The sequence below is a fragment of the Xenopus laevis genome, chromosome 6L (assembly GCF_017654675.1).
Source record: "Xenopus laevis strain J_2021 chromosome 6L, Xenopus_laevis_v10.1, whole genome shotgun sequence".
Lineage (NCBI taxonomy): Eukaryota > Metazoa > Chordata > Amphibia > Anura > Pipidae > Xenopus > Xenopus laevis.
The window spans coordinates 73,283,311-73,309,691 of NC_054381.1; the positions used below are offsets into that span (position 1 = coordinate 73,283,311).

Genomic DNA, 26,381 nt, shown 5'->3' on the forward strand with positions numbered 1-26,381 from the left:
GCAATCACTCTCCTTTAATCAGTCTACTGCAGATAATTAAAGCAAATCTTTAGTTTGATGTCGTGTTTTAATGCAGTGGGCCAAATTTGACCAGTGTTATTAAAATAGCCCCATTAACAGGTTACATCTGATCTAACAAGCTTAACCACGCCATGAGTGTTTTGGAAAGCCCAGTTTCTATACCACATAATTTGAAGAAGAACACTGATAAACACTTCTGTATCTCAAACTATAAAAAGAAAAGCAAATTTAAGAAAACAAAGGAAGATTTTAGTAATTGGCTACTGTTACCATACATATTTATTGTAATGATAGAAAATGAATTTATTGCAATGACATTTTCCCTTTTAATGTTTTCAAGATTACTGCTTATGCCTTTCTTATTCAAAGAACGCCACAAAAACATAATTTAAGCTTTTTGAAAAATAAACATAGTTCCAAGTAACTTTGCAATATACAAAATCAATTAAAAATATGCAGACTTTTCATGATTTTTAATGATTTCTGACAGTTTCCTAAGCCTAGCCCCCTGCTCTTCTGCTGATCTTTCTGACTACTTTGCTGAGCTGGCTGACTACTGTTACTTTGTATCAACAGCCAGCTGTCCTTAGACTGCATCCTCCAAACCCCACAATTCCCTGCACATGGAATTTCAATAAGGAATGGAACATCATAGTGCAATGAATTTTGGGTTATGTAGTTCCTGCATGTTGTCTGTAAACTGTGCAGTAGTTGTTACAATTTGTAACATTAGTGTTTTAGTCCCTCCTTCCCTGCCTGGATTTCAAATGATGCAGCCTTTTTATCAAATTTTGGTTTGGAAGCTGGCATTCCCCCTTTAAAGATAGCATTAACTTTGAGTGTGTATGTATGTATGTATGTATATATATATATATAATGTGTGTGTGTATGTATGTATGTACGTACGTACGTATACACACACACACACACACACACACACACACACACACACACACACACACACACACACACACACACACACACATATATACACACACACATATATACACACACACATACACATATATACACATATACACACACACATACACATATATACACATATACACACACACATACACATATATACACACACATACACATATATACACACACATATACACATATATACACACACATATACACATATATACACACACATATATATATATAAATATATATATATATATATATATATATACACTAATTGATGATCATTTAACTTCTGTTTGCAATTTAAGGAAAAATTAAGTTTCTTCTGGAAGAGCTTTGGGGATGTATTGACTCTTCACCAAATGAAAGCCAGTTTCATTTTCAGCTGTTGGGTAAGCAAAATAATAGACATTTGTCATCTAGTGGCATATTATGATTTACATTTCCTGTCATTCAAAGACAACATTGATGGCAAGTATGTAAAAAAAAAAGTTGCTTTTTTGGATGTTCTCATACAGCAAGCTGTCCTGTGCCTATTAATCAGTCCTAACCCCCTTACAATGCTTCATGCCAATGTAGCTCTATTTGGCTCACTGATAATGCCCCACAGTCGAGCTTAAAGAATGAAGTCCTCACAGAAGAAAGCTGTGGTTTGGGCACTAATTTAAGACACAAAGGGATGCTGGCTATGGTAAGACATGTCTAATGAACTGAGAGCATCTTAAGACCTATTAATGTCTTGTTAAGGAATATTGTCACATTATAAGACTGGATTTGATTGATCTGTCTCTATCTAAGATAAAATATTTTGGATGTGCCCGTGAGGTTTAATATACGCCAATAATGCCAAAGCTCCAGTATGTGAATAGTGTGAAATATGCACTCCCATAGAGCTGAAGTGATTGTGTAAAAAAAAAGTCTTTAGTTCCTCACATTTTAATGCAATATTTTTGTTTAACCCACTGAATTAAAGATGAAAGTCTGCAGTTCAACTGCATCTGAGTTGTTTTAAAATTGTTGGAATGTACAGACCCAAAATTTGAAAAAAAAGTTCTCTGTCCAAAGATTTATGGGCCTAACTGTAGATAGATATGATATAGATAGATATATATATGATCTATGAAAGTCTGACATCTGTTGTGGGCAAGCTATTAAAAAGGTTTGTTAAGGGATTACATTCAAGATTATGTTCTGGAGAATATCATTATAAATAGTAATCGGCATGGCTTGAAGGATAGATTGTGGGACAAATGTAAACGCTTTAAATAGGAACCTTGACAGTGGGGTTGCAATACATGTGGTCTGTTTGGATTTTTCCAAAGCTTTTGCTACAGCAATACATAGATTTTTGCTTTTATTAGTAGTAATGATATGTATGTGGACAAGTGGCTTAATGATTGTGTGTGGCCCAAGTAATTATATTCAGTATTTGCCATCCTTGCAGGGGATCTGGACAAACTTGCATGCATTCAATGCAGATGATTCAATGTTGATAAATGTAAGGCTATGTAAGTTTATACGTTTGGGAAAATTATGCAAGCCACTTAAACCTTAAATGGGTTTCAGTTGTGAGGAAAATATTGATTTTAGTAAATATGAGATGTGTAGTGAAAATACACCTGGCAAATAGAGGTGAACTTTGGTAAATATGTCCCAAGTTGTGTCTGCCTCATCTCCTTCATTTATTTGTATAGTGACAATAAAAAAATGGTTGTGTATTATCTTTTGTACAAGTCGAAAGGGATATAACATGGATGGCCCCCCTTTTAAAGCCACTACAGGTTTAACCAGCAGGAGGTGTGGGCTAAACATCTAAGGGGTGTTTTAAGAAAGTTAGTAGCAGGTGAAGGGATGTGTAAGCGGATTTCTATTCACCTGCTGAATTCCCCAAGATCAGCTTGCTAGTTCTCAATTTCACACTCTTAAAACGGTTCTTTATATCACAGCTGCAGAGAAATCATCTCAGCTTGGTGTCTGGGATAAAATGAGAACTGAGTGTGTCCTTTCATTCTCCTATAGGAAATGGTCATTCTGTGAGTGACAAGCAGAACTCCACAGTAGCAGCTCAAGTCCCTCCTCTGTCTCTTGTTATCAGCAGCGCCACTTTAATGTACGAGTGGGACCAGGGCAAAGATCTCATTGATCCCCAACAACGACCCCAAGATATTTTGTAAAAGGACAATCCTCAAGCTGGAGAACTTGAATATATTTATCAAACATTCCAACTGATGTAACAGAGTGGAAGATGCTGCTGCAGAGTTCTACTTGTTTAGTTGTGTTCTAAAATAATATGCTAAAACAAGACTTCTTTTGTCTGATGTCACCATTAGTTTTTAAGCATCTAAATTTCTTATCCCTTTGAACCCCTGCAAAAAGTTTCTGGCATGCTTCATCCTGTTGAGTTGAGGAAAATAACCTGCTCTCCACAACCAGACACCCTAATCTTTCCTTCTAAGGATGTTAATGACAACAGTGTTTTAATTCTCATTAAAGAATTTCCAACTTGCCTATTTCATATGAAACTTGATCACTCTGCCCTCTTTCTGCCCAGATCCTACATTTGATTAGAAATGCTAGTGGAATAATATGAATCTAGTATGAGCTATTTTCCCACTATTTGGCTGATTGGTGATATAAAAAAGCAGGGTTATTTGTTCAACTTTATAGTAAACTGGGGAAAGATATATAAAATCATGCTTACCCCCAACCTATACCTAGCAACCAAAATATTTTTTTTCTTTTCAGGCACTTTACTATCAATCTTCCATTTTAATTCCTAAACTTTCTCATTTGATAGTGTAAACACTCCCTAGCAACCAGATAAATTTAAGCTCCAGCATTCAGAATAAACTGCCGAATGGGAGATTTTCTTAGACTTCTGCTGTTTACACCATACTAAAATCTAATTTTAAAGGGGAAATCTGCCCAATAATGTTTTTGTGTAATGAAAGAAAACACCAAATCGCACAACCAGAGACTTGGGCATTGTGTAAAGGAGCATCTTCACAGTGTTTGGGCTAAGATCTCCCAAGTCCAGATGGGTTGATGATCAGTACACTTCCCAGGGCAGGGGATTTTGGCAAGAACAGGAAACTAGATGATATCGACCATGGTGAAGAGGTTCAGTAATGATGGGGGTCGATTACAGAGCTGGTTTAAATCTTACTAAGGATGATCTTTACCTTTTTTTGTACTTTAATGCTCCTTTAGGCAATGATTAGAAAGAAAATCTGCTAGGAACTGTGAAACCCTAAATTATATTTAGGCTTGTTGTGGCACCTATGCCTTACTCAATAGGACAGTTCATCATCTTTAAATAGTTTCAGTATATCATAAGTATATGATACATCCCATATTTTTTGTTAACAGATGAACATCTTCACATCGCTCAAGAGCTGAAGGCCACTGACCGTAAGTTTTCACATGTGGGGGAAAAAAACAAAAACTTTTGTGTTGATAATAAAGAATGTGAATCCTGTTGTAAAATCGGAGGATATTAAAAGTCACGTTTAAGTCCCATTAACTGTATAAAATCACTTGGCCGTTAGATGGCCATACATGTAGAGATCTGCTTGTTTGGCATCTCTCCCCGATATGCCCACATTGAGGGGGGCGATATCGGGATGATCTGATCGTGGGCCCTAGGGCCCAACGATTGGATCATAATACGTGCGGACGGTCAACAAACGGTTGCAGCCCCGATCCGAGTCAGCCACACATTCCAGTATTTAGATGATCGCTTGTACCATATTGTTTCATGTAAAACATGGTTGTCTAGGTTGCCATGATCAGTTTTTTTTAGCCACAGACCAGTTTGGCAGATCTTAAGGGAATTGGGGGCAAGTTGCATGTCGTACAACTTTATAGTTTTCAAAGGCCTCCCAAACTGGGTGATAGGAAGCATGAGCAGACCAAATTTCCTGTCTCTTGATACTGATGAATTTGACACAACTGCCTTATGTGCCCCCACATGAAGTTATTTCTTTGTGGCCATGTGTGCTATCTTCATACGAATTATTTGTTGTTTGTGCTGGTCTTAAAATTTTTTTGCACACGAGTCCATGGCTTAAAGTAGTGCTGTCCAACTTCTGTGGTACTGAGGGCCAGAATTTTTCTGGCCTACACGGTGGTGGGCGTATGGCGCGGAGGGGAAGCATAGGGCAGGCAGGGTATGGCGCGGAGGGGGAGCATAGGGCTGGTAGGGTATGGCGCGGAGGGGGAGCATAGGGCAGGCAGAGTATGGCGCGTAGGGGGAGCATAGGGCAAGCAGAGTATGGCGCGTAGGGGGAGCATAGGGCAGGCAGAGTATGGCGCGTAGGGGGAGCATAGGGCGCGCAGAGGGGGAGCATAGGGCAGGCAGAGTATGGCGCGGAGGGGGAGCATAGGGCAGGCAGAGTATGGCGCGGAGGGGGAGCATAGGGCAGGCAGAGTATGGCACGGAGGGGGACCATAGGGCAGGCAGAGCAGGAGACTCAGAGTGAAACCTATCAGGACCACTCTTTAGGGGTGTGAATAATAGAGGTGTCACAGGTGTGTACAGTAACACCAAAAATTCAACTTTTTTTAAAGTAATGAAACTATAATGTACTGTTGCCCTTCACTGGTAAAACTGGTGTGTTTGCTTCAGAAAGATATCTATATTTTATAAAAACAAAGTGCTGGCAGACAGCCATTCATTTTGAATAAAGGTGAAAAGGCATATAGTTATAGTAGATAACTGAGAAGATATAATACAGTGGGTTTCTGCTCATCTGTTGTACCAGTGCAGGGCAGCACTACATTGTTTTTACACCTTTGTATTTTCTCATTTTAATATTAGCTAGTACATTTACAGTTTAAATAAATTCAGCCTTTTAAACTTTAAACAATTATTTTATATTTAAAGTGTATTTAACCCACAGTTTTTTTCACTATCTGCAATGGAGTGTTTTACTTGTATTTTTTTCATTTTCAGATAAGAATGGAAGAAGAGCTAGAACTCAGAGGAGTTCTGATGAAAATAAAATTACCCCGAATCACAGCAGCCCTTTTACCATAAATGAGTTGTCGGCAGCCCCAGCAGAATTGCCAGTTATAACGGGATCAAATGAATCTAAAGGCCCAACGATTCCTGAAGAAACTGTAGCAGAATGTAATGGTGACAGTGCCTTCTATGAAGAAAAGACTCCAGATTATTTGGTCCCAGATTTAGCAGACAGCTACTCGCTCAGCACTGATCATGGGAAAATGACCAATGAATTTCTGGAATTGCTTGACTGGGCAAGACCTCTTCCACCTCTGTTGTCACCTATTACATTTTCACCATCAGCATCACAGGTATTAAAGTTGCTGTATAAATGATTTCCACATATTAGAGGAGCATATTATTATTATTTTTTTTACACCACTGTAGAATGAATCGTTTTTGCCTGTCTAACCGAGCTCTTTCTTCCACAGAGATTATTCATCAAGTTAGCCTAAATTTGACAGAGCAGCCAAATGTAAACCACGCGTTTCAGCAGAGTCAGTCAATTTACATATCTGGTTCAATCATTTTAGCAATAGTTGCTATGCTTTGAAAGATCCATCTACTTTAATGTGGTGTGCAGCTTACTGGATCACACTGCACACACTGAGTTGTTGTTAGACCTTCTGCTATTGTTCACTGACATAAAGGCATTTATTTGCAGTGATGACAGGAAGCCTCTTTAGTTTATGCTCCCAGGCATTGGAGAGGTTTCAAAAATCACAGGTTTAAGGGATTAAGTTAACAAAAATCAAATAACACCATTTAAATTAATTGTTCTTAACATAATGTAAAGGTCTATTGACAAATTTGTAATATATGTAACATTTTAATTTTAGTTCCCTTCTAAAACCTGATAATCTGAAATTTTTTTTTTTTTTAGGATACGTTGTTTGGAGAATACACAGATTCTAGTTATGAGGAGGAAGGAGGCAGTACAGAAGGATCTTTTTTAAGAAGCAAAATGGAATATCTTAATTCAAGTGCAAACCAAATTTGCTCTAAAGAACAAACAAACTTAATTGATGTTTGTGAAAGAGTGAATGAAAGTAACTATTTTTTGAAGAGGAGGAGAAAAGCTCATTTAGACTTTCCCAAGCAAATTAGCAAAAATATAGAAAAAGATGCATGCCCTAGCTTTAGCCATGAACCCATAGAAACTACAGGACTGAATGATGAGCAAAAAGTATTGACTGATAACTTTCCTTCAGTCTTGCCTATTACTCGTAGAGAAGATTTGACTATGGAATCCATCGAAGATATAGTGTCTGGGAAAACAATTGATTTAAATGACTGCAATGATGCATTTCCATCCAAAATCTCTACTAGTGACTCTTCTCCTGCTGATTCTGAAATTGTTACAGTAAGTAGTACAGCTACAAATACAAGGGAAAGTCATTTAGACCGCTCTGAAAGTTATTTAGACAAAGCTATGACTCAAAGGACAGATGCAGAAGTCTGTTCTTTGTCAGAACGTCTTCAAACTAAAGAAAATACAAAAATATTTTGTCAGGAACATGAATTTGAAGATGTCTCCTGTCCACAACAAGGTATTTTGCTTTGTGATACAGAAGAGAAGATGAATGGACCAGTTCACACAGAAACATCTATGGCTATCAGCTCTCATTCTACTGCATCTCCTTTTCAAGAAACTGTTACAACTGTGCCACATAACAGTTTTTCCTGCTTTCAGAATAACCTCAATCAAGACAAATCAGCAGTCAAACAACATGGTTTAATTACACCAGAAAATAACTCTGGTAAGTGCCAGGAAACTTCAGCAACGGCAGAGGAGCAGGGAAGTTTAGAGAAAGAACAAGTGCTTGTTATAGGACCCTCTTCCAAAGAAAATATGGCGCCATCTTGTAGTGACATTTTTTTGAGTGAGTGTGTCCATTCAGATAACGAGCAAGTTCAACAGTCGCAGACATTTATTTCAGAATCTGATGCAAACAACAAGTGTAGAACCACAAGTATTAAAGAACTTGAAGTGTCCATTGTTGTTACCTCTAGCGGAGAGGAACAAGAACCAAATCCAAGTCATAATCAGCCTAAAAAAAGTTGTGACACTGAGAACAGTACATCAACAATATCAACAATATATTTTTCAGAAGATCAGAGCTATGATTTAAATAAATCTGAAAATGAAAAAACTCAGGAAAGAGAGAAAAGTGCTGACAAAGTTTCTGCGTGTTGCCAAAATGGCAGCGATATACCTGTTTCAAGTATGCAAAATCTTTCTGATCAGGATCGTGACCATAATCAAGTAACAGAGACTGTGAAAGCAACTGATAGAAGAGGTACTGACAAAATAAAGAAAACCCTAGAAAGTAGCACCAATTTGCTATCTATTGATACGTCATTGACCGAGTTCAAGGGGAGTACAAAAGAAAGCAAAATAAATGACCAAGAATCAAAATTAGCAAATAACTATGAACAATCGTATGAAGACATCTCAAAGAAGCTAACTAATTCTAAATTTGAAGGAGAAAAAAATGAAAGTCAAAATCTAGTTGGCATTGATTCAGGAAAAATTTCTTCATTTTTGCATAGCATAGAATCTCATGTAGAACCAGGTAATGAAGTTTCACCAGAGTCTTACCATCAGCTACTCTCAAAAACCAGTAACCTTTCTTTACAAGACTCTGTTATGGCTTCTCCCCTTAAGGAAATAAACACAAAAAGCTTACAAGCAGCTTCTCTGCAGGGAGTACAAAATTCTGGAAACAGTTCAGCACAAAACAATGACTTAAGTCTCTTTGGAATAAAGGAAACTTATCGCAATGCTAGACTAAGCAAAGGCTGCTTAGATAGTGATGACTCTGAAGATGATTTTCCTGTGCGTAAAGTTAGCTATTTAAAATCTTCAACAAATAATTTTGTAAAATCAATTATGAAAGGTACGTCTGGTGACAGCTTTTTAAACATTGAAAATGCTAATGACAATACTAGTCAGCTGGCTGCTGATGACTTAACAGATAGATCTGTAGAGGCTGAAGTAAAGCATAGCACAAAAGACGCAATTGTTAAACGAGTAACAGACATAAATTCTGATGAGCAAAATAATAGAACAGTAGACCTATTAAAGGGCAATTCAAATTCTGCTGAAATGCATAATGATCCATTGAAAAATACAAATGCAATAAATTGTGTTACTGTTGAAAAAGAGCTTAACTCGAATCATGATAACCCTGACATAGGAAATGAAAAGTCTTTCAAAGACCAAGAAAGTCAAGACGTTGCCATTTCTGATAAAAATGTTCAGAAATCAGAAATGCATAATGCAGAGGATCAGAGCGCTCAAAATGACAACCAACCACCTAGCAGAAGTAGAGTTCCTGGTAAAAACCTCATATGGAACTTTGAAAGATTGGACGATTTTCCTGATCCTGGAGTTAAAAAATATAAAATATCTTTAGAAAAGAAGCCTGGAAAAAATATATCAGCTTCTAAAATCCTTAAAGGGACTAGTAATCCTGTAAATAGTTCATCTGGTACTGAATCAAGGAGAGAAACCCATAACATTTCTCAAGTAAGAGCACTTTCATTAAATAATCAGTCAGGACAGACTGTATTGGCAAATGCTGATACTTCTACAAAGACACAGCATTCACCTGAAATCATAAACAAAGTAAGGTCAGAAATGGGTCCTCCACTTCCACCACTATTGGGTCCTTTATTGGCAACCCCACCAAGAACTGTGCGCCCTTTGTCTCCTGTTATGTCATCCTCAAGTCGTTCATCTTTGCCATCTCCCCTTGATGATTTGATTTCTCCATTGCGAGTAACTCCTGTGCCACCAGTGATGTCACCAGTATCAGACCATCAGCAATACAAATCCCCTATGTTTACCACACCCTCCCCTTCAGAGAAAGGTAGTCAAAGAATACTATCTTCGCCTTTGCAGTTTTGTGCAGCAACTCCAAAGCATGCCCTTCCCGTGCCTGGGAGGCTGCCACCTTCTGCAGCTGTAAACTCAACACCCACTGTACAAGAAAACTCTGTTAAGATACTAGACACTATGTACCCTGAATTATCTGCTCGTGCGAGGACATTAAATATTTTAAAAGGCAATGTTCAGTTGAACAGGTGCTTACCTGGAGACTGCAAACCTGTCTCTATTAGCCAGATAAGTGGTTTTAAAACAATTACATCTACTTCAACTGCTTTCATAAAAACTGGGAGCTGCTCAAAAACAAGCAATGACAAAGATGGGCAAAAAGATGGCAGAACTAATCAGTCTTCCAGCAGCTGTTCTGTTTTAATAAATAAAAGGTCATCCGATTATAATACAATGCCAAAAAGTGCCAAAAGATTACGACTGGATAGTGAGTCTCCAGTTGCAGCAAACCTTAAAGCCTGCTTTACTGCTCCTGCAGATAAAAGTTCTGGTATAAAAGAAGAAGCTGAATCTTGCAATGCTGATAATGAGTTAGCAACCGTCCGTGTGATCCCAGCCACTGATGAAGATGATGTAGCAAAGGCTCTTAAGAAAGTAGAGGAACTGTGCTTTGACCTTTTACCTGTAATTATGAGTCATATTTACATAGGGACACTTCCCCAAATTCCTGTTACAAGGAATGAGGAAAAAGAAGTTATCTATGAATTCAGCTCCATCAAAAAAGTAAGTGGTTTTATTCTTTTTGCATAGATACCATGTATAAGAATATTCTATAACTTATGCAAATGTATGTATATATAACTATAGGGAAACAAAATATTCTTGCAGATTTTTAATAGTAGAATCCTTTATGTAGAGCATACTTATTCCACAGTACAGAGGTTGTTCATCATCCATTAGTCCCACTCCAGTGAAGCGTACAGTCTAAGGCCCCTACTATTAGTGCTATGGTCAGATTTAGTAGACGCCAGGGTCTTGTTTTTTGCTTGTATGAGGAAACACACAGAAGAGTGTACCGATACCTTCACATGAAGATGTTGCCCTAATTCACTTTTCCTTAATGTATAGTGTAGTGGGTGGGAGGAGTTAATGAGAAATATCTGGCACTAAATCTACACTTGTTCATATTAAAGTGTTATAATGAAAATTACTGTTATTAATTATTATGAACTATCTTAACGTGAGAAAGTAAGTTGTGCTTAATATAGTAAGTGTATTTTGAGTCTCCTGTTCTTGTCTGTATTTATTTTTATTGGTAAGGTTAGGGTTATTAATGATAATTTGCAAAATAAAAACTTTCCAGTGTATATTTCATGCTTGTTCCCAGAAATATTTTTTTTGTAATTTGTTTTTTTTTTTTTGTGAATTTCAAAAGACTGAATAATAATAATATCTTGTTTGGTTGTTAGAAGGAGCTTTCCAAATCTTCTATCCTCTCCAAATATATTTGCATGCTTTTATCCTATTTGGTCAGACAATACATTGCACCTATCTAATCCAGTCTTAAGCATGGAGAAAATATACCCTGAAGATACAAAGGGTCATTTACTGTTACTCCGGACAGTTGTGCAAGAGCATGTCTTTCAGACAGGTTCTGTTTACACTCTGCACCTCATATCTGATTTAAAAAAATGTGTAGTCTTTATAAACAAGATTATGTACCTACCAGTTTGTGTAGAGGCAGCAAGTAGAAATCTTCAGAGATGACAGCATGGCTTTTTTTTTTTTTTGCTGCACATCCTCCAGCTGTCCACATTCACTTAACATTGCATTAATCCTATAAGTCAGTGCTGTCCAACTTCTGTAGTACCAACGCCCTTAATTTTTTCTTGTGTACATGGTGGAGGGCCGATAATGGAAGCCAGTGGTGACCACTCCCTGTTTTAAAACACACCCACTTTAAACCACACCCATGTTACCACAAGAACTTTTAAGACTATATCCACATTAATGGTGGTAGCACATCATAAAACCAAATGGTTGGTGCTCACTGCAGGATATTATTCGAATTAAGTTTATTAAATCATATGAAGACATACCCTTAAATTCATATGCATCATCCTCCCCTGTGGATAGCACAGCAACCCCCCAGCACATGATTAAACACCTTGGGGACCCCCTAGCAAGTATTTCCAAATGCCGGCAAACCCCCACCAGGTTCACTTTCCATAGTAGGGGAGGCAGAGTTTGTTGCACACAGGTAGCATAGGGCAGGTAGAGTATGGCTCACACAGGTAACATAGGGCAGGCAGAATACAGCAGGAGACAGAGAAACTTATCATGACCTGGTATCCCTTCAGCAGTTTGTCTGAAGTGTGAACAGGTGAACTATGTGGGCAGTTGTAGTCTGGGACTGAGATGTGATAAAGGTATCACAGGTGTTACACAAGGTAAGCAGTCACAGCAGGTAGACTTTTATGCGCCGTCCCACGGGCCGCCAGTTGGACAGCACTACTGCCAATAGTATTAATGACATGAAAATGAGCGATGCAGAGACTGGGCATTGGCAATGCCACACACTCCTTGATGACTATTTCAACCTGCTGCCATACTCAGCGTTAACAGTAGTCCAGGAAGCGGGTTCATACTCCGTAAGGGAAGCCTTATACTGTAAACAGCTACAATTTTGTTAAACTATTGTAATTGTAAAGGTGTACATGTGCAATATTATTACCTTGCCTATTAAACTTAAGTGGTACATGAACCCTAATTAATGTTCCTTTTTTATAAAGTACACTGAGTAAATACATTGTGCTATATCTTTAAATTGTGTCTAAAGGGAAAGGCTGAAGATTTACTTCATGCAATTTTAATGAAGCTGAAGAATGAGAAGGCATCCTTGGATTGCAGTGTTATACAGGCACTCTGTAGAGTTTACACAGGATTATGCCGTCAAATAGGAGATTTGGAAAGGGCTTGTGTTCTCTGTTACAGTATTATTACAGAAGGTAAGATATTCTTAAACCTGAATATTTGTATGAGTTGAATGTTGTGACATTTCCTAAGCATTAATTGACATGCCATTTTTTTATATTTACTGGCTAATTCTCACTGTAACTGTAATATAGTAAATATTTTATGTAACTTTCTTTGTAGCAATGAACGCCATTTGCCGTAACCCTTTTGTCTGACAGGCTTTGCATATACATACATTTAAAACCAACGATCCCAGAAGAATCTGCACTCTCAGGTCTTATATTAAATAAAAACTTGTTTATTTGGAATTGAAGACTAATGTTTCGGCCTACCCTAAGGCCTTTCTCAAAGTAGTTCATTAACAATGAACATGCCTTATATACACAGTCTGGCAGGAAACGGCAGTAGCTATGACTTAGGTATTCGTCAGAACAGGGCACCTATCATTAAAGTATGTTGCCATAAATCCATGTTCTATAACGTTTCAATTCCCCCAGAGTTTATATAAAGTCCTTTTAAATATAAATTTCTATTAAATCTAGCAGCAAACTCAAGTTAAAAGCAGGGTTAAAAACAAGATACATAGTAACACTGTTCATTGATAACCATATTGTAACAACTTCTGTGATTAACAACTATGTTCCCAGTGTCACTAATGTAACATTCTTTGAGGCTGTATTGGAACATCAACATAACCGCTTCCTAGTCCCGTTACTGGATTGACCACTGAATCGCTTAATCATTCCCATTCACTCCATAATTCCATAATAGCCCTTCAATTAATTTCCCGGCCATCTTAATGTTACGCTACCGGCTCCCATCTTCTTTGTGTCTCCATCCACACTTCTGCCCCCCTCCTCGGGTGCTGCTCTCTCCATATGCTTATACATTTAAGCCTATGCATTACCTTGTACTCTGCACAATTGACAAAAAAAACTTGTTGGGAACTTTACATGGGACATTCATTTAAAAATTAGCATTTGTGGTTGAACTTTGGCTACAGCAGCTTCACAGTTGATCTCCAGATTTATTTTTTTTCTCTGTCTTCTTAGGGGGACACAGGGAATGATGGGGGTTAAGCTCCACCCTCTAGGAGGCAGGACACTTGATGATAATTAGTTAAGGGGCATGCCATACCTGACTTAACCCCGCACTCTGTGCTCAACAATCAGTTTTTCAAGTGTCCTGCTACCAGGAGGATGGACTTCCCTAGTGGGAAAGACTTCTACGGCCTAATGGCTATAACGACCATCCAGACAGTGCCTGCTTCCTCTGGGTTTGCAGAAGTCTGGCTGTTGTGAATATCAGGTAAGTGACTCGATCTCCCTCAGTGGCCAAATGCTATTGTGGCACAGTCTGTCAGAAAACCCCCCCCCCCTCCAATCTGCTTCGCCCATCCAGACTCACATGAGCAACAAGCCTGCCAGCTCTCTTGCTACGCTCAAATCCCGTGCTTCTCGCCCAGCGCGCCGACTGGGGGGACCCGGTGAGGTTCCCCGGGCGCCACAGCGTGTTGGCACCCGGCACCATTCTGGATCAGTTGGCCCTGGATCAAGACCCCCCGGCTCCTCTATGGCAGTGCAACTCTCGCAATCCCTAGCGTCCCATCAAGGCCTTCCAACCATTGTAGACAACTTAGGAAAGGCACTGGCACGGCTTAACCAAAAACAGACCAGTAAGCGCAAATGCGCAGATGACTCCAAAGGTGACACCTTAGCTCATGCTTCCCCGAATGACTCGGCGGAGCAGGTCTCATCTCAGTCCGAGGGCTAAATACCACTGTTGGATGAATCCTCAGGAGACAGAGGAAAATCAAGACCGTGAGAGAGATCGTGATTCTCAACACAATGTCGATAAAATCATTCAAGGGGTACTTGAAGTACTGAATATTTTGCAAGCTCCAAAGCAAGCAGAATCGTCAAGATTGTTTAAGAGACAACACAAGTCCACAACATCCTTTCCATCGCATGAGCAGTTGACGGATATGATACAAGATGAATGGAACAATCCAGAAAGAAATTTTGAAGCTACAAGGAAGTTTTCAAAGTCTTACCCCTTTCCTAAAGAGTTAGTGGATAAGTGGACTAATCCCCCAGTGGTGGATGCTCCAGTGTCCATACTGTCAAAGTCTACCACTCTACCGATGACTGATGCAGCAGCCTTTAAAGATCTATCAGACAGGCGCCTAGAAGGGTTCCTAAGAGCAATTTACTCTTCCTCCGGTTCGACTCGGAAGACCCTGCCTGGCATCAGCCTGGGTGTCCAGAGCTATTCAGGCATGGGCAGAATCTCTAGTCCGAGACATCCAAGATGGTGTGCCCAGGATTGATCTACTATCTTCTGCACAAACAGTCGTGGAGGTATCGTCTTATTTGTGTGACGCTACTCTTGAAACTTCACAGATTACAGCCCGAATCTCAGCCCTGTCCGTAGTGGGATGCAGGACATTGTGGCTTAAAAACTGACCTGAATTTCAAGAAATCACTAACTTCACTGTCCTTCAAGGGGCAACGTTTGTTCGGTGAGGAACTTGAGTAGATAATTTCACAAGCAACAGGAGGAAAAAGTACTTTTCTTCCTCAAGTGAAGGCCAGATCTTCAGGGACAGCCAGACGTGGGAAAAATTTTTTATGGCCAAATCGCACGCTATGCACACAAAAATAGTCGACCACAACGTTCACACTTTCGTAGCAAGACCCACGATAATGGTCGTGCCCCATGAAAGCCCAACAAAATCTTCAACAAGCCCGCTAGAGACAAATCTACCTCAGCATGACGGGACAGCCCTTCCGGAATCGATGGAGAAGATAGGGGGCAAGTTACTAAGATTCTGGGAGGTGTGGACCCATCACTCCTCAGATGCATGGGTCAGTGAAATAGTTACAGAAGGCTATCGCCTCGACTTCACAATGCTACCCCCCCCCCCCCCGAAAAATTTTCATGTCCAGAGTTCCGTCTCTCCCCAAAAAGGCAAAAGCCTTTCTGCATTGCATTGCCAAAATGAAGCACATAAAACAGGGTTTTACTCCAATCTGTTAATTGTAACAAAGAAGGAGGGATCCTTCAGGCCAGTGTTGGATCTCAAACAACTCAACAAGTTTATCCGGTCCATTAGTTTCAAGATGGAAACACTCCGTTCAGTGATCGAGGAGTGGTACAAGGACCACTCATGATGTCCCTAGACATCAAGGAAGCTTAGCTCCACATACCAATTTATGTCCCTCACCAGAAGTACACTTCTAATTTGTGGTGCTTCCATTTGAACTTTCGTCTTCACCACGGTGTTCACCAAACTCTTGTCGATAACGGCAGTAGCATTACGGTTACAATGAGTGTTGGTGACCCCATATTTGGACGATCTTCTCCTGAAGGCCAGGTCAGAAGAGAAAGCCAAGAGTTTCGGTTGGACCTTCAACTGGTCAAAGTCCAACCTACAGACCAGCCACAAGATGGTATTTCTAGGCTTGGAATTCAACACAATCACACAGTATGTCTTCCACAAGACAAACAACACACAAAATCAGAGATCAAGTACAATCCCGATCTCCCACCAGAGGCCATAGAGGCAGTAGCGTTTGCACAGATTAGACTACGAGCCTTGCAAGCAAACATACTTTCAACTTGGAAAGCAGGCCCCTTGTCTCGAACACTCAACCAATCTCCGACAACAAGGGAGGCTCTTCATCCTGGGCGACCCCGGATTTGAACGTCATCTCCACAGACGTCAGCCTCAAAGGCTGGGGTGCCACGTGGAACAATCTATCTGCATAAGGTCAATGGTCTCTTGAGGAGTCCAAACTTTCCATCAACATACTAGAGTTACGAGCAGTAAAGCTAGCACTAAACCATTGGTCGCACCGCCTGCATGAAAAACCAGTTTGCATCCAGAGCAACAACGTCACCACAGTGGCATACATAAACAGTCAGGGAGGAACGCTCAGCAAAGCAGCACTAACCAGCCCAAATAATATTGGGGTGGGCGGAAGCCAACAGAGTAAGATTTCGGCCATTCATATCTCAGGAGTGTCCAACATAAAAGCAGATTTTCTCTGCCGAAATTGGGTGCATCCGGGCAAATTGGGAGCTTCATCCGGAGGCATTCGCGGAGCTAACCTACCTCTGGGGTCAGCCTCAGATAGATCTGATGGCATCCAGAAACAACTGAAAAGTTCACACATTCTTTGCTCGATCCCGAGACGTACTAGCAGCAGGGCTGGACGCCATGACACAACCATGGACATTCGAATTAGCATACATCTTTCCCCCTCTTCCGATGTTGCCTCAGGCCCTCAAGAAGATCAGACAGTCGGCCATCGCGGTAATTGTGGTAGCTCCCTAATGACCTCGAAGAACATGGTTCTCAGATCTGCAAGAGATGTTGATATCCCAATCCCGGCCTGTTCACTTTGATGGGATGGCTGTTGAGGCATCCATCTGGCGAAGACAAGGGATATACGAAGAGGTCATCTTAACAATGCTAAAAGCACGTAAACCCACTTCTTCCAAATCTTACCACAGAGTGTGGCATTCCTACTACTATTGGTGTACAGAGTTCGATCTGCCCTTTCTAGAACTCAACATTCGCAGAGTGCTATAATTTTTGCAGCGAGGCCTACAGCTAGGTTTAAAGCTCAGCTCCCTAAAAGTACAAGTATCAGCATTGTCTATTCTGTTTCAATGCCGAATAGCAACAGAGGACACCATATAGATTTTTTTTACAAGGAGTAGCACATGCGATTCCTCCATTTCAACCAGTTCTGGGTTGGGACCTTAATCTGGTACTCAAGGCCCTGCTCGACCTGCCATTCGAACCTATGAGTTCATTTTCCGACACCTGGCTCACATACAAGACTGTTTTTGGTGGCAATTTCTACAACTCTGAATTAAGTGCCCTTTCCTGTGAACTATTTCTCGTGTTCCACAAATATAAGGCAGTATTACGAACAGTTCCTTCATTCCTACCCAAAATTGTGTCTGCCTTCCACATCAATCAGTAAATTATAGTACCACCACTATGTCCAGACCGCAGTAATAACAAGAAACGACGTCTCCACAACCTAGACGTTGTCAGAGCACTCGGGTGGTACCTTGAAAAGTCAAAGCCCTTTCGTAAATCTCAATCCCTTTTTGTTCTTCCAACCGGGCCTCGTAAGGGTCTACCAGCATCTAAGACAACCATCTCTAGATGGATCAGGCAGACCATCAGACAAGCTTATCTGTCAAAAGGAAAAACACCACCACAGGGTGTTAAGGCAGATTCCACAAGAGCAACGGGAGCCTCATCAGCATGGTTCAATTCTGGCTCACTGGACAAGAGCTGCAGAGTGGCTACCTAGTCCACTACACATACCTTTACAAAATTCTACAGACTCAACACAACTTCTTCGGCGGAGGACTTCCTCGGCCGTAAGGTGTTGCAGTATGTTTTACATTAATTATGTTCAATTGACTTGTCCCACCCTGCTGTTCTGGGACTGCTTTAAGTCCCCATCATTCCATGTGTCCCCCTAAAATGACAGAGAAAACTGGATTTTTTGATACTCGCTGTTAAATCCGTTTCTCTGTAGTCGAAAGGAGGACACAGGACTTCCCGCCCTAGGACCAGACGGTCGTGTCCAGGATAATCCCTGGCTTTCATACTGTCATAGTTATTCAGTTGTATTCTTGTTACAGAGTTATTTTTGGATAAACTGATTGTTGAGGACAGTGTGCGTGGTTAAGCCAAGTATGGCACGCCCCATAACTAATTATTTTCAAGTGTCCTGCCTCCTGGAGGGTGGCGCTTAACTCCCATTGTTCCCTCTGTCCCCTTTTTACTACAGAGAAACTGATTTAATGGTGAGTATCGAAAAATCCATTTTTTTTTTAATTAACATTACTCAAGAAGACAAAAATGTCTGTGTTTGAATCAGATGTAAAATTAAAGTGTTCCTTATAAAATCATTGACATGAAGGAGCCATGTCTGTTTTCAAGAAAAAAAGAATCTCCTACATGTGTTTTTTCATTCCAAACCTATATAAATAACCGGCCTTCTGCACAACATGTTTGTTTCAATAAATGTACCAAGCTTAGTTAAAGGGGACCTGTCACCCGAAAAAATTATTCCAAATCCTATTTTATCACATTAGTCAAGCAAAATAAACTTTAATTACACTATATAAATTATTTGGATCTTGTTTCCTTCGGTTTGGGAATTCATAATTATAGCAAGCAGGCAGGTGCCATTTTGTGGACACTGTTATTAAGGCAAGCCTTGGATCATCTCAAACTTTTGTTTGTGCACCAGAATGGGGGACCTGATGTCCATCCCCATGCACTGGTTACACAATCAAATGGTAAAGCTAGAGGGGAAATGTGGGGAGTGCAGTGACATCTAGTAAGTGCTGAATGGAAAGTGAAAGTAATTGCCTACCCCGCCTCTATGCCTAAGGCATATAGAGGAGGGGCAGGCAATATTTTATTGACTGCTGAGATTTTTAAATGAGTTTACAACAGCTATGAATGCTTAAATAAAAACTAAATTTGGATTTTATGTTTCATTTGAAAAGGACTCCCAACAAGTGATATCACCCCCTCCCTTTCCCCCAGCAGCAGATCAACAGAATTGTGGGAATGTAACTAAATAACAGCCCCCTTGTAGATATGAGAATAGCATTCATTAGTAAAAATGTTTTCATTGTAAGTAAAAAATAAATATAATCCACCTATATTTATTGTTTTTTTTATTCTTGAAACCTGCTGCTAAAATTTAAGAACTTACTGTGTGCACTCTATTCATTGCCATATTGCATATTTAGTTTTATTAAAATCAGAGGGTAAGTTTATACTCAAGCACTGCCACAATATTGTTCATAGGCCAAACAAAGAAACTTTTATGCTTTAGATGCTTGTGGAGTTATATATGAGTTACAGGTATGGGATTTGTTATCCAGAATAATTCCCTGGTATAAAATGTTTTTCTTCACCCAGTAATTTGAAGCTTTCTGTGGATGATGGGTTTCCGGATATTGGAACCCATACCTGTAGCGACAATGTTTAATATATCAGAGTTTGCCTGTACTGTTAAAGGCTTTGAACAGAACATTTTTATGGGCCTTAGACAAATCAAGTGGTATATTTATAATTACTGCATATCTATTAGTCTAATAATGCAGACCTGTGCATACATTGCATTTATTTTTTTTGTATAGAAATTAAAATGATCGTTTCCTGTACATGACTTGTTTTTGCTAATGTTTTAATAAAAAAGAAAATTGATCTGCTCTTTTGTGTGCTGTGCCTGTTTACAGCATCAGATTTCTGAGGCAAGTTTACTTGATACTGGAAATAAAGGAATGTAATCTATTCTACTGAATGCTGGGGACATAAGGTTTTTGAGTTTGGGGGCTTTTTGTAACACTACTAAAACATTTAAACATTAAAAATAAAATATGGTTGTTTTTCCATCAACAAAGAATTATACTAGCTTAGTTATAAAGTCTGTCTTATTACATAGAGGAAATAATTTAAAGTTAAGTTTGCTTATACAGGTATGAGATCCATTATCCGGAAAACCTTTATCCAGAAAGCTACTAATTACGGAAAGGCCATCTCCCATAGACTCAATATTATCCAAATAATGCAAATTTAAAAAATAATTTCCTTTTTCTCTGTAATAATAAAACAGTACCTTACTTGATCCATACTAAAATATCAAAACCAGCCCATTGGGGTTATGTAATGTCTAAACAATTTTCTAGTAGACAAAGTATGACGATCCAAATTACGGAAATATTCTTTATCTGAAAAAACACCAGGTTTCACGCATTCTACATAAGTTCCCATACATGTAAAGTATTCTATGAAAAATTAACCCATACCCATATAAATATAGCTTTTTGCAAAGTATTCAGTCTTGTTCTTTTCATGCAGATTTCCCAGAGCCTGATAAGCTGATTCTCTTTATAATAAGCTCATGGAGCAATTTATTATCTCTGAATTCTGTGATCAGCAAGGCATTGCAGGCACTTCTTAAGCAACTAGCAAAAGGAGATGTCCGTATTTGTTTGAGTGCTTACCTAAACTGGGAAAAGGTGAGTTCTATTCTAACAAGCAAAAAACACAAAGGTATTCTGTATCTTCAAGTTTCTAATACATGTTTCAATTCTCTTTTCTTTATAGTCTCCTCCTCAAAACACTAGTGTTATTCTGCAAAGTGTCCTGATGGCAATTCAACTCGGTAACAATGTAAAATTTCATCAGAGTGAGCAATTTGGTGAAGATCTAAATGATAAAAATTGGGAGTATGTATTTGCTGTCAATCTCCTATGTTACCACCATAAATGGATATGGACTCATGAAAATGTCATAAGGTATTATTTATAGTCTTAACCCAGTTACCAGCATAGCTGAATTGTCTGGCAGTCACTTTTATTATAGACTGGAGTGATGACAGTCTCTGGAGGATGAGGCCAACTAACACACAGTAGTTAATCTGTGACATGAGAACGTGAATAGGAATTTTGGTGGCATCTTGTGTGATCCTATTTTTTTTTAAAAATTGACATGATTTTATTCTTGATATGCATAGTAAAGGAGAGGAAAAATAAAAAGGAGGGAGGGGTACCACGATGAAGTAGTTAACACTAATAGACACTGCTGGGACTTTATGGGTGTTATGGAAGAAAGAGAACCATTTTTGTTTAATTGAAAAAGATCTGGAGATTTAAAGGACCAGTAACATAAAAATAATAACATAAAAATTTGTTGGTATACATCGAAAAAAAAACTCACCAAGACAAATTAAACTTTACAATCGCAAAGCCTTTATTAAGAAATAACTTACCAAAACTCCGCTACCACTCCTCTTCAGAAAAGGCGACATGGTGACAATCCTTTGTGCGGCGCTCAATTTCTCCTCCCTGGCTATCTCCCATAATCTACTGACAGCATGTAAAGGAGCATGGGCTTGTAGGAGCAACAAGGGAGCGCACTGAGCAGCATGGGGGGCTGCTGTCTGCACTCACGGCTCCCCTGGGCATCAGCTTGCACTAGCTACTACCTCATGTGAAGTGGGAGAAGCGCAGCGCCGAGGCACGGTGACACCAACTAGCCATTGGTCGGGCCAATATATATCTATCTATATCTATCTATATCTATCTATATCTATCTATATCTATCTATATCTATCTATATTATATATATATATATATTATATATTATGTCCAAGGTACCTGCACTCCAACCACTTTGATATTTTCACAGGTGCTTGGTCAAAGTAATACTGTATAGTCATCAAAGGATGGACCAGCACTCCAGTTCTGATAAATAATGGTGCTTTTATTCACATATCATCGTGCGCCCAAATATTCGTGTGTGTCCATGGTTCAGGCAGACAAACTAGTAGTCACAAGCAGGTGTTCTGGCAAGTCACCCATTCTCCAGCCCCTCCAGTGTTTGTATACAATGTGCCATGCCTACCTTTCACATTACTAGAGAATGCAGGTCAATAAAATATTTAGAACAGTTGGGCTGAATTAGAAGAAGGCCTGTAAGAGTTGGCTGTTGGTCAAAAGGAAATTCTTGACCCACACATCACTTTGTAAAGTTTTCCTTGTGTTTAGATTCTTTGTTGACCAAGCTGTAGGTTTTTTAACAATCTGTCTGAATCAGTAGTTGAAAAAAGTATTTCCATTTCTGGTGAACCATCTTAAAACAATTGAACCCCTTTAATCAAAATGTGCCTATTAGACCATTTTCCTCAATGTGCCCTATTTTCTTTTAAATCAGATGTTACCTTTACTTTAATAGCATGTCATAATTTGACACTCTGTATATTTCTTTTATTCACAGAACTACAAAGCTAAGCTAGTAATGCTTTGTGCTGCTTTTTCTTATATTCCAATATTTTATTGAGTTTAACTCATAGCTAAACTGTTAACATCCACTGTTGGTTAACATAAAGCATAATACTGACAATCAAATTAACCATTGAACTATAAAAGTTGTTACAAGTGACATAAGACAGTGGTAACGTTTTAAATGCTTAAAAACGTAGTTTGATAATTTGTACCAAATCTATATTTGATCCAAGGGGACCAAACCAGCAGGTATTTCTGGTGAATATCCAATAAGATGCTAGACATCTTCTCCTAGACCATTATCCAGTCAATTTTACCCTTCGTGACCTCAATAGAGATATGCTTGGTTCTCCAAGCCTTTGCGATTGTTTGTTTTGCAGCTGTCATTATCAACAGGAATAGTTGGAATTGGGTGCTGCTTTTTCTTAAACGTATTCTTTTTACTTGATTATTTGTGTCCCTTGCCAGCCTACTTGCCTTCCTGCACAAACTATCTGTGCTAGCATTGCTTATATGGCTGGCAGGCCAACGGAGGACTAGTAATTGAGTGTAACTTAACTGAGCAATAAAGTTGCTGCTCCAACTTTTTACATGACGCTCATTGACCTCCCTTAATTCTCAGCAATAACTGTGTTATGGGGTCCAGCTTCCTTTTGATGATGTGGTATTATTGGATTAAACCATATTGGAGCCCAGTTTTGCCTAATGAAAGTTTTGGCTGTTATCTAAACATGGAACAATGTTTTTTTTGCTGGCAGTAAGCAAGTAATTGCAACATTAAGGCAGCTCTGTGTAAAGAAGACATGTAGTTTGCATTCCAAAACCAGTAAATGCAATGCTGTCAGTGACTGCATAATTGTACCTTTCAATCAAGGAAAGCATTGTTTTCTTTATTTGGGTAGCAAAGGAAAGCAGACGGCATCACTTATTCATTTTGAATGTTCGAAGATGATCATAAATAGTGCAAGGGATATCAATAGCAAAATGTTACGTTTGTTTTTGATATTTTACCATTATTCTTGTGACGACACACATTGCTATTTGAAGTTTTAATTTTTTTTTTTTTTGAAGCAAACAGCTGTGGCCAGTTCTGGATAAGTGGGTGAAGAGTAAAAAAGGATGTGTAAACATTGCCTTTGTTTCAGATGTCGCTGTTGCTACAGTGCTCCGTCTTGTTGGTAAGATTGTTTTTTTTCTTGTGGACTACAAACCAGAACAGTTCCTTTTATTAAAGGACGAACAGAACTAAAATTAAATAAAATGAATATCATTTATTATACCATTTGTTTGTCTAAACAAAGCCTGTTTTGTTAGGCTAATGTAACATGGGGCTTGGGTATCCCCATGGCCTGTGTACAGAAGCATGGAGTGCAGTTTGATGCAAAAACTTTTTTTTCTTAAGGTGTCAATACATTGAGTTGATAGAATTCTAGCCTCTGTGTACATAGCAAGTTTTATGCACAACATTTATTTATCCTTTCTTACACGTAACCACTTGTCTTTGAAAGGTTGTTTGTGTCAGATGGGATTGAAGGAGGGGTTTACCGCTGCTGTTAAGAATATAAGTGCGGTTATCATTGCATTTATCAAGCATGCAAAAGAGGAGGGTAAGTGCTTTGTATGACGCTATATACATAGTTCCAATTTGAAACATTTGCAATACACATTTATTTACATCATATTTATCTAATCTGGTGGTGAGCTCTAAGTGGTAGGAGCAGGAATGGAAGGTTTTTTGGTTTCTGCTTTTGCCCTGCCAATACATGTGAAGACTTCCACAAAGAAGGCTACAGTAGTGATAATATTCATAGTTCTGTAGATTTTGTGTCCTTGCTTTTACTATGCAACCTTTGAAGTCTAAATCACAATTATCGTTGGAACCTTTTGTTACACCTTGGATTTTTAGACTGAAGAACAATCTTTCAAAGAGAGACTACATGCTTCTTGAGCAAGCCATTTCCCATAAAGAACAAAAACTTTGTTTTTCTGAAAAGCAGCAGATAAATCATAAACTGTTAAATTAGACTTTAGCTACCCTGAATAGAATATGTGGACATTTTTAAATAGTTCATTACTTTGCAATTAGTAACTTTTTAAAATAATTTACTTACTGTAATTATTTTATAGCTTGATTTCTGGTTTGTTAAATCCTTTCCATACATGTCATTTTTGTATTTACTCATATGTTATGCTCTCTATACAGATATGAGTTGGGGTGTTCAGCTAGCTTCTGTATACATGCTCTGTGATGTGGCTCCCTGTGACCCAGGAACAATACACAAGACTTTGGATGTCTGGAAGAAGGCTGCAACCAACAATATTCCTCCTGCTGTCAAAAGTGCCCTGGCCGATGTTGCCTCTCTGGCTGAGGCTGCCTCTCTGGCTGATAAAGAGAGCTAGTCAAGATCTGCACTTCATATGATACCGTTATCCCTGAATTTTAAGGAGGCCTCCAACTTCACCAGCAGCCTCTGTTGTCTGATCCTCATTATGTAGTAAGCGTTGCTGAAGCTGGTACTGTCAGTATCACTTTCATTGAACTGCTCAGTAAATGGAATGTTGGAGCCTTTGATAAAGTCAACTTCAGCTTCATACTCCTCAGTGAGCCAGGAAATACTGCAAGGTTTACTTTGGTATCATTGTTTAGCCAGACATGGCTAGGGCAGCAAATGTTGCATCAGATGATCTGGATTCTTTCTTACCTTCAAGGATAGGTGTATCTTTCAACAAGTGCCTTTTTTTTTTTTTTTAAATTGTTTGCACATTGTGATATATGGGAAATAAGCCATTATCTGTTAGAACTTTATTTTTTTTAAGTTTGTAATTTTATAGCACAACAAAGCACACAACGTCAAACAACAATAATATGTAAATGCCATACTCGGGCATGTAAATGTTTTACAGAAACTTACATTCATTGTAAGGTTAAAATACAGGTTAAATTTTACCGATGCGGAACCAAAGTCATCTTGTATAGACCTGTTTGATAGGTTTGGAAGCAAAGGTATAAGATCTGTTATCTGGTACACTGCTTTTCAGAAAGCTTCAAAACACAGCAATGCCATCTACCATAGTTTGCTATTTAATGTACGATTGATTTGCTTGCTCTATTAATAGCGATGGTGAGAAAATAAAGTAACTTGATGTTAAAGGAATAGTAACAACAACAAAAAAAAAAGTTTTTTTTTCAAGTAATTATTTAGTACCTGCACTGTTAAAACTGATTTGTTTTTTTCAGGATCAGTGCTATAGTTTACATAAACAAGGTGTCATTATAGGAGAAAAGGCACAAGTTAACTAGCAGTTTAGCTCTTTAGAATACAGATTCCAGTAATAGGGTTTAGATTCCTGTGTAAATACTGGGGATGCACCGAATCCAGGATTCGGTTCGGGTTTCGGCCCGGATTCGGCCTTTTTAAGCAGGATTCGGGCGAATCCTGCCTGGCCGAACCGAATCCGACTCCTAATTTGCATATGTAAATTAGGGGTGGAGAGAGAAATCACGTGACTTTTTGTCACAAAACAAGGAAGTAAAAAATGTTTTCCCTTTCCCACCCCTAATTTGCATATGCAAATTAGGTTTCGGATACGGTTCGGTATTCGGCTGAATCTTTCGCAAAGGATTCGGGGGTTCGGCCGTATCCAAAAAAGTGTATTCCCTAGTAAGTACTTAACCCATTGTATCGTACAGACCTTATCTGTTATTTAATGAAACAGTGTAAAAATAAAACTGGGTAAATCAGCTGTGCAAGATAAAAAAAAAAT

General features: G+C 38.9%; 1 protein-coding gene across 1 annotated transcript in view; it reads left to right on the forward strand.

Moving 5' to 3' along the window:
• Window positions 1-25,831, forward strand: part of LOC108719042 (little elongation complex subunit 1-like) — a 43,466-nt gene extending 17,635 nt beyond the window's left edge. The window contains exons 12-21 of the mRNA XM_041566173.1: window positions 1,263-1,346; window positions 4,324-4,365; window positions 5,909-6,270; window positions 6,843-10,583; window positions 12,640-12,808; window positions 20,689-20,849; window positions 20,938-21,128; window positions 23,688-23,794; window positions 24,125-24,223; window positions 24,820-25,831. Coding sequence (XP_041422107.1) covers window positions 1,263-1,346; window positions 4,324-4,365; window positions 5,909-6,270; window positions 6,843-10,583; window positions 12,640-12,808; window positions 20,689-20,849; window positions 20,938-21,128; window positions 23,688-23,794; window positions 24,125-24,223; window positions 24,820-25,016 — 5,153 coding nt within the window. The 3' untranslated portion in view covers window positions 25,017-25,831. The remainder of the gene's footprint in view (window positions 1-1,262; window positions 1,347-4,323; window positions 4,366-5,908; window positions 6,271-6,842; window positions 10,584-12,639; window positions 12,809-20,688; window positions 20,850-20,937; window positions 21,129-23,687; window positions 23,795-24,124; window positions 24,224-24,819) is intronic.
• The last annotated feature ends 550 nt before the right edge of the window (window positions 25,832-26,381 follow it).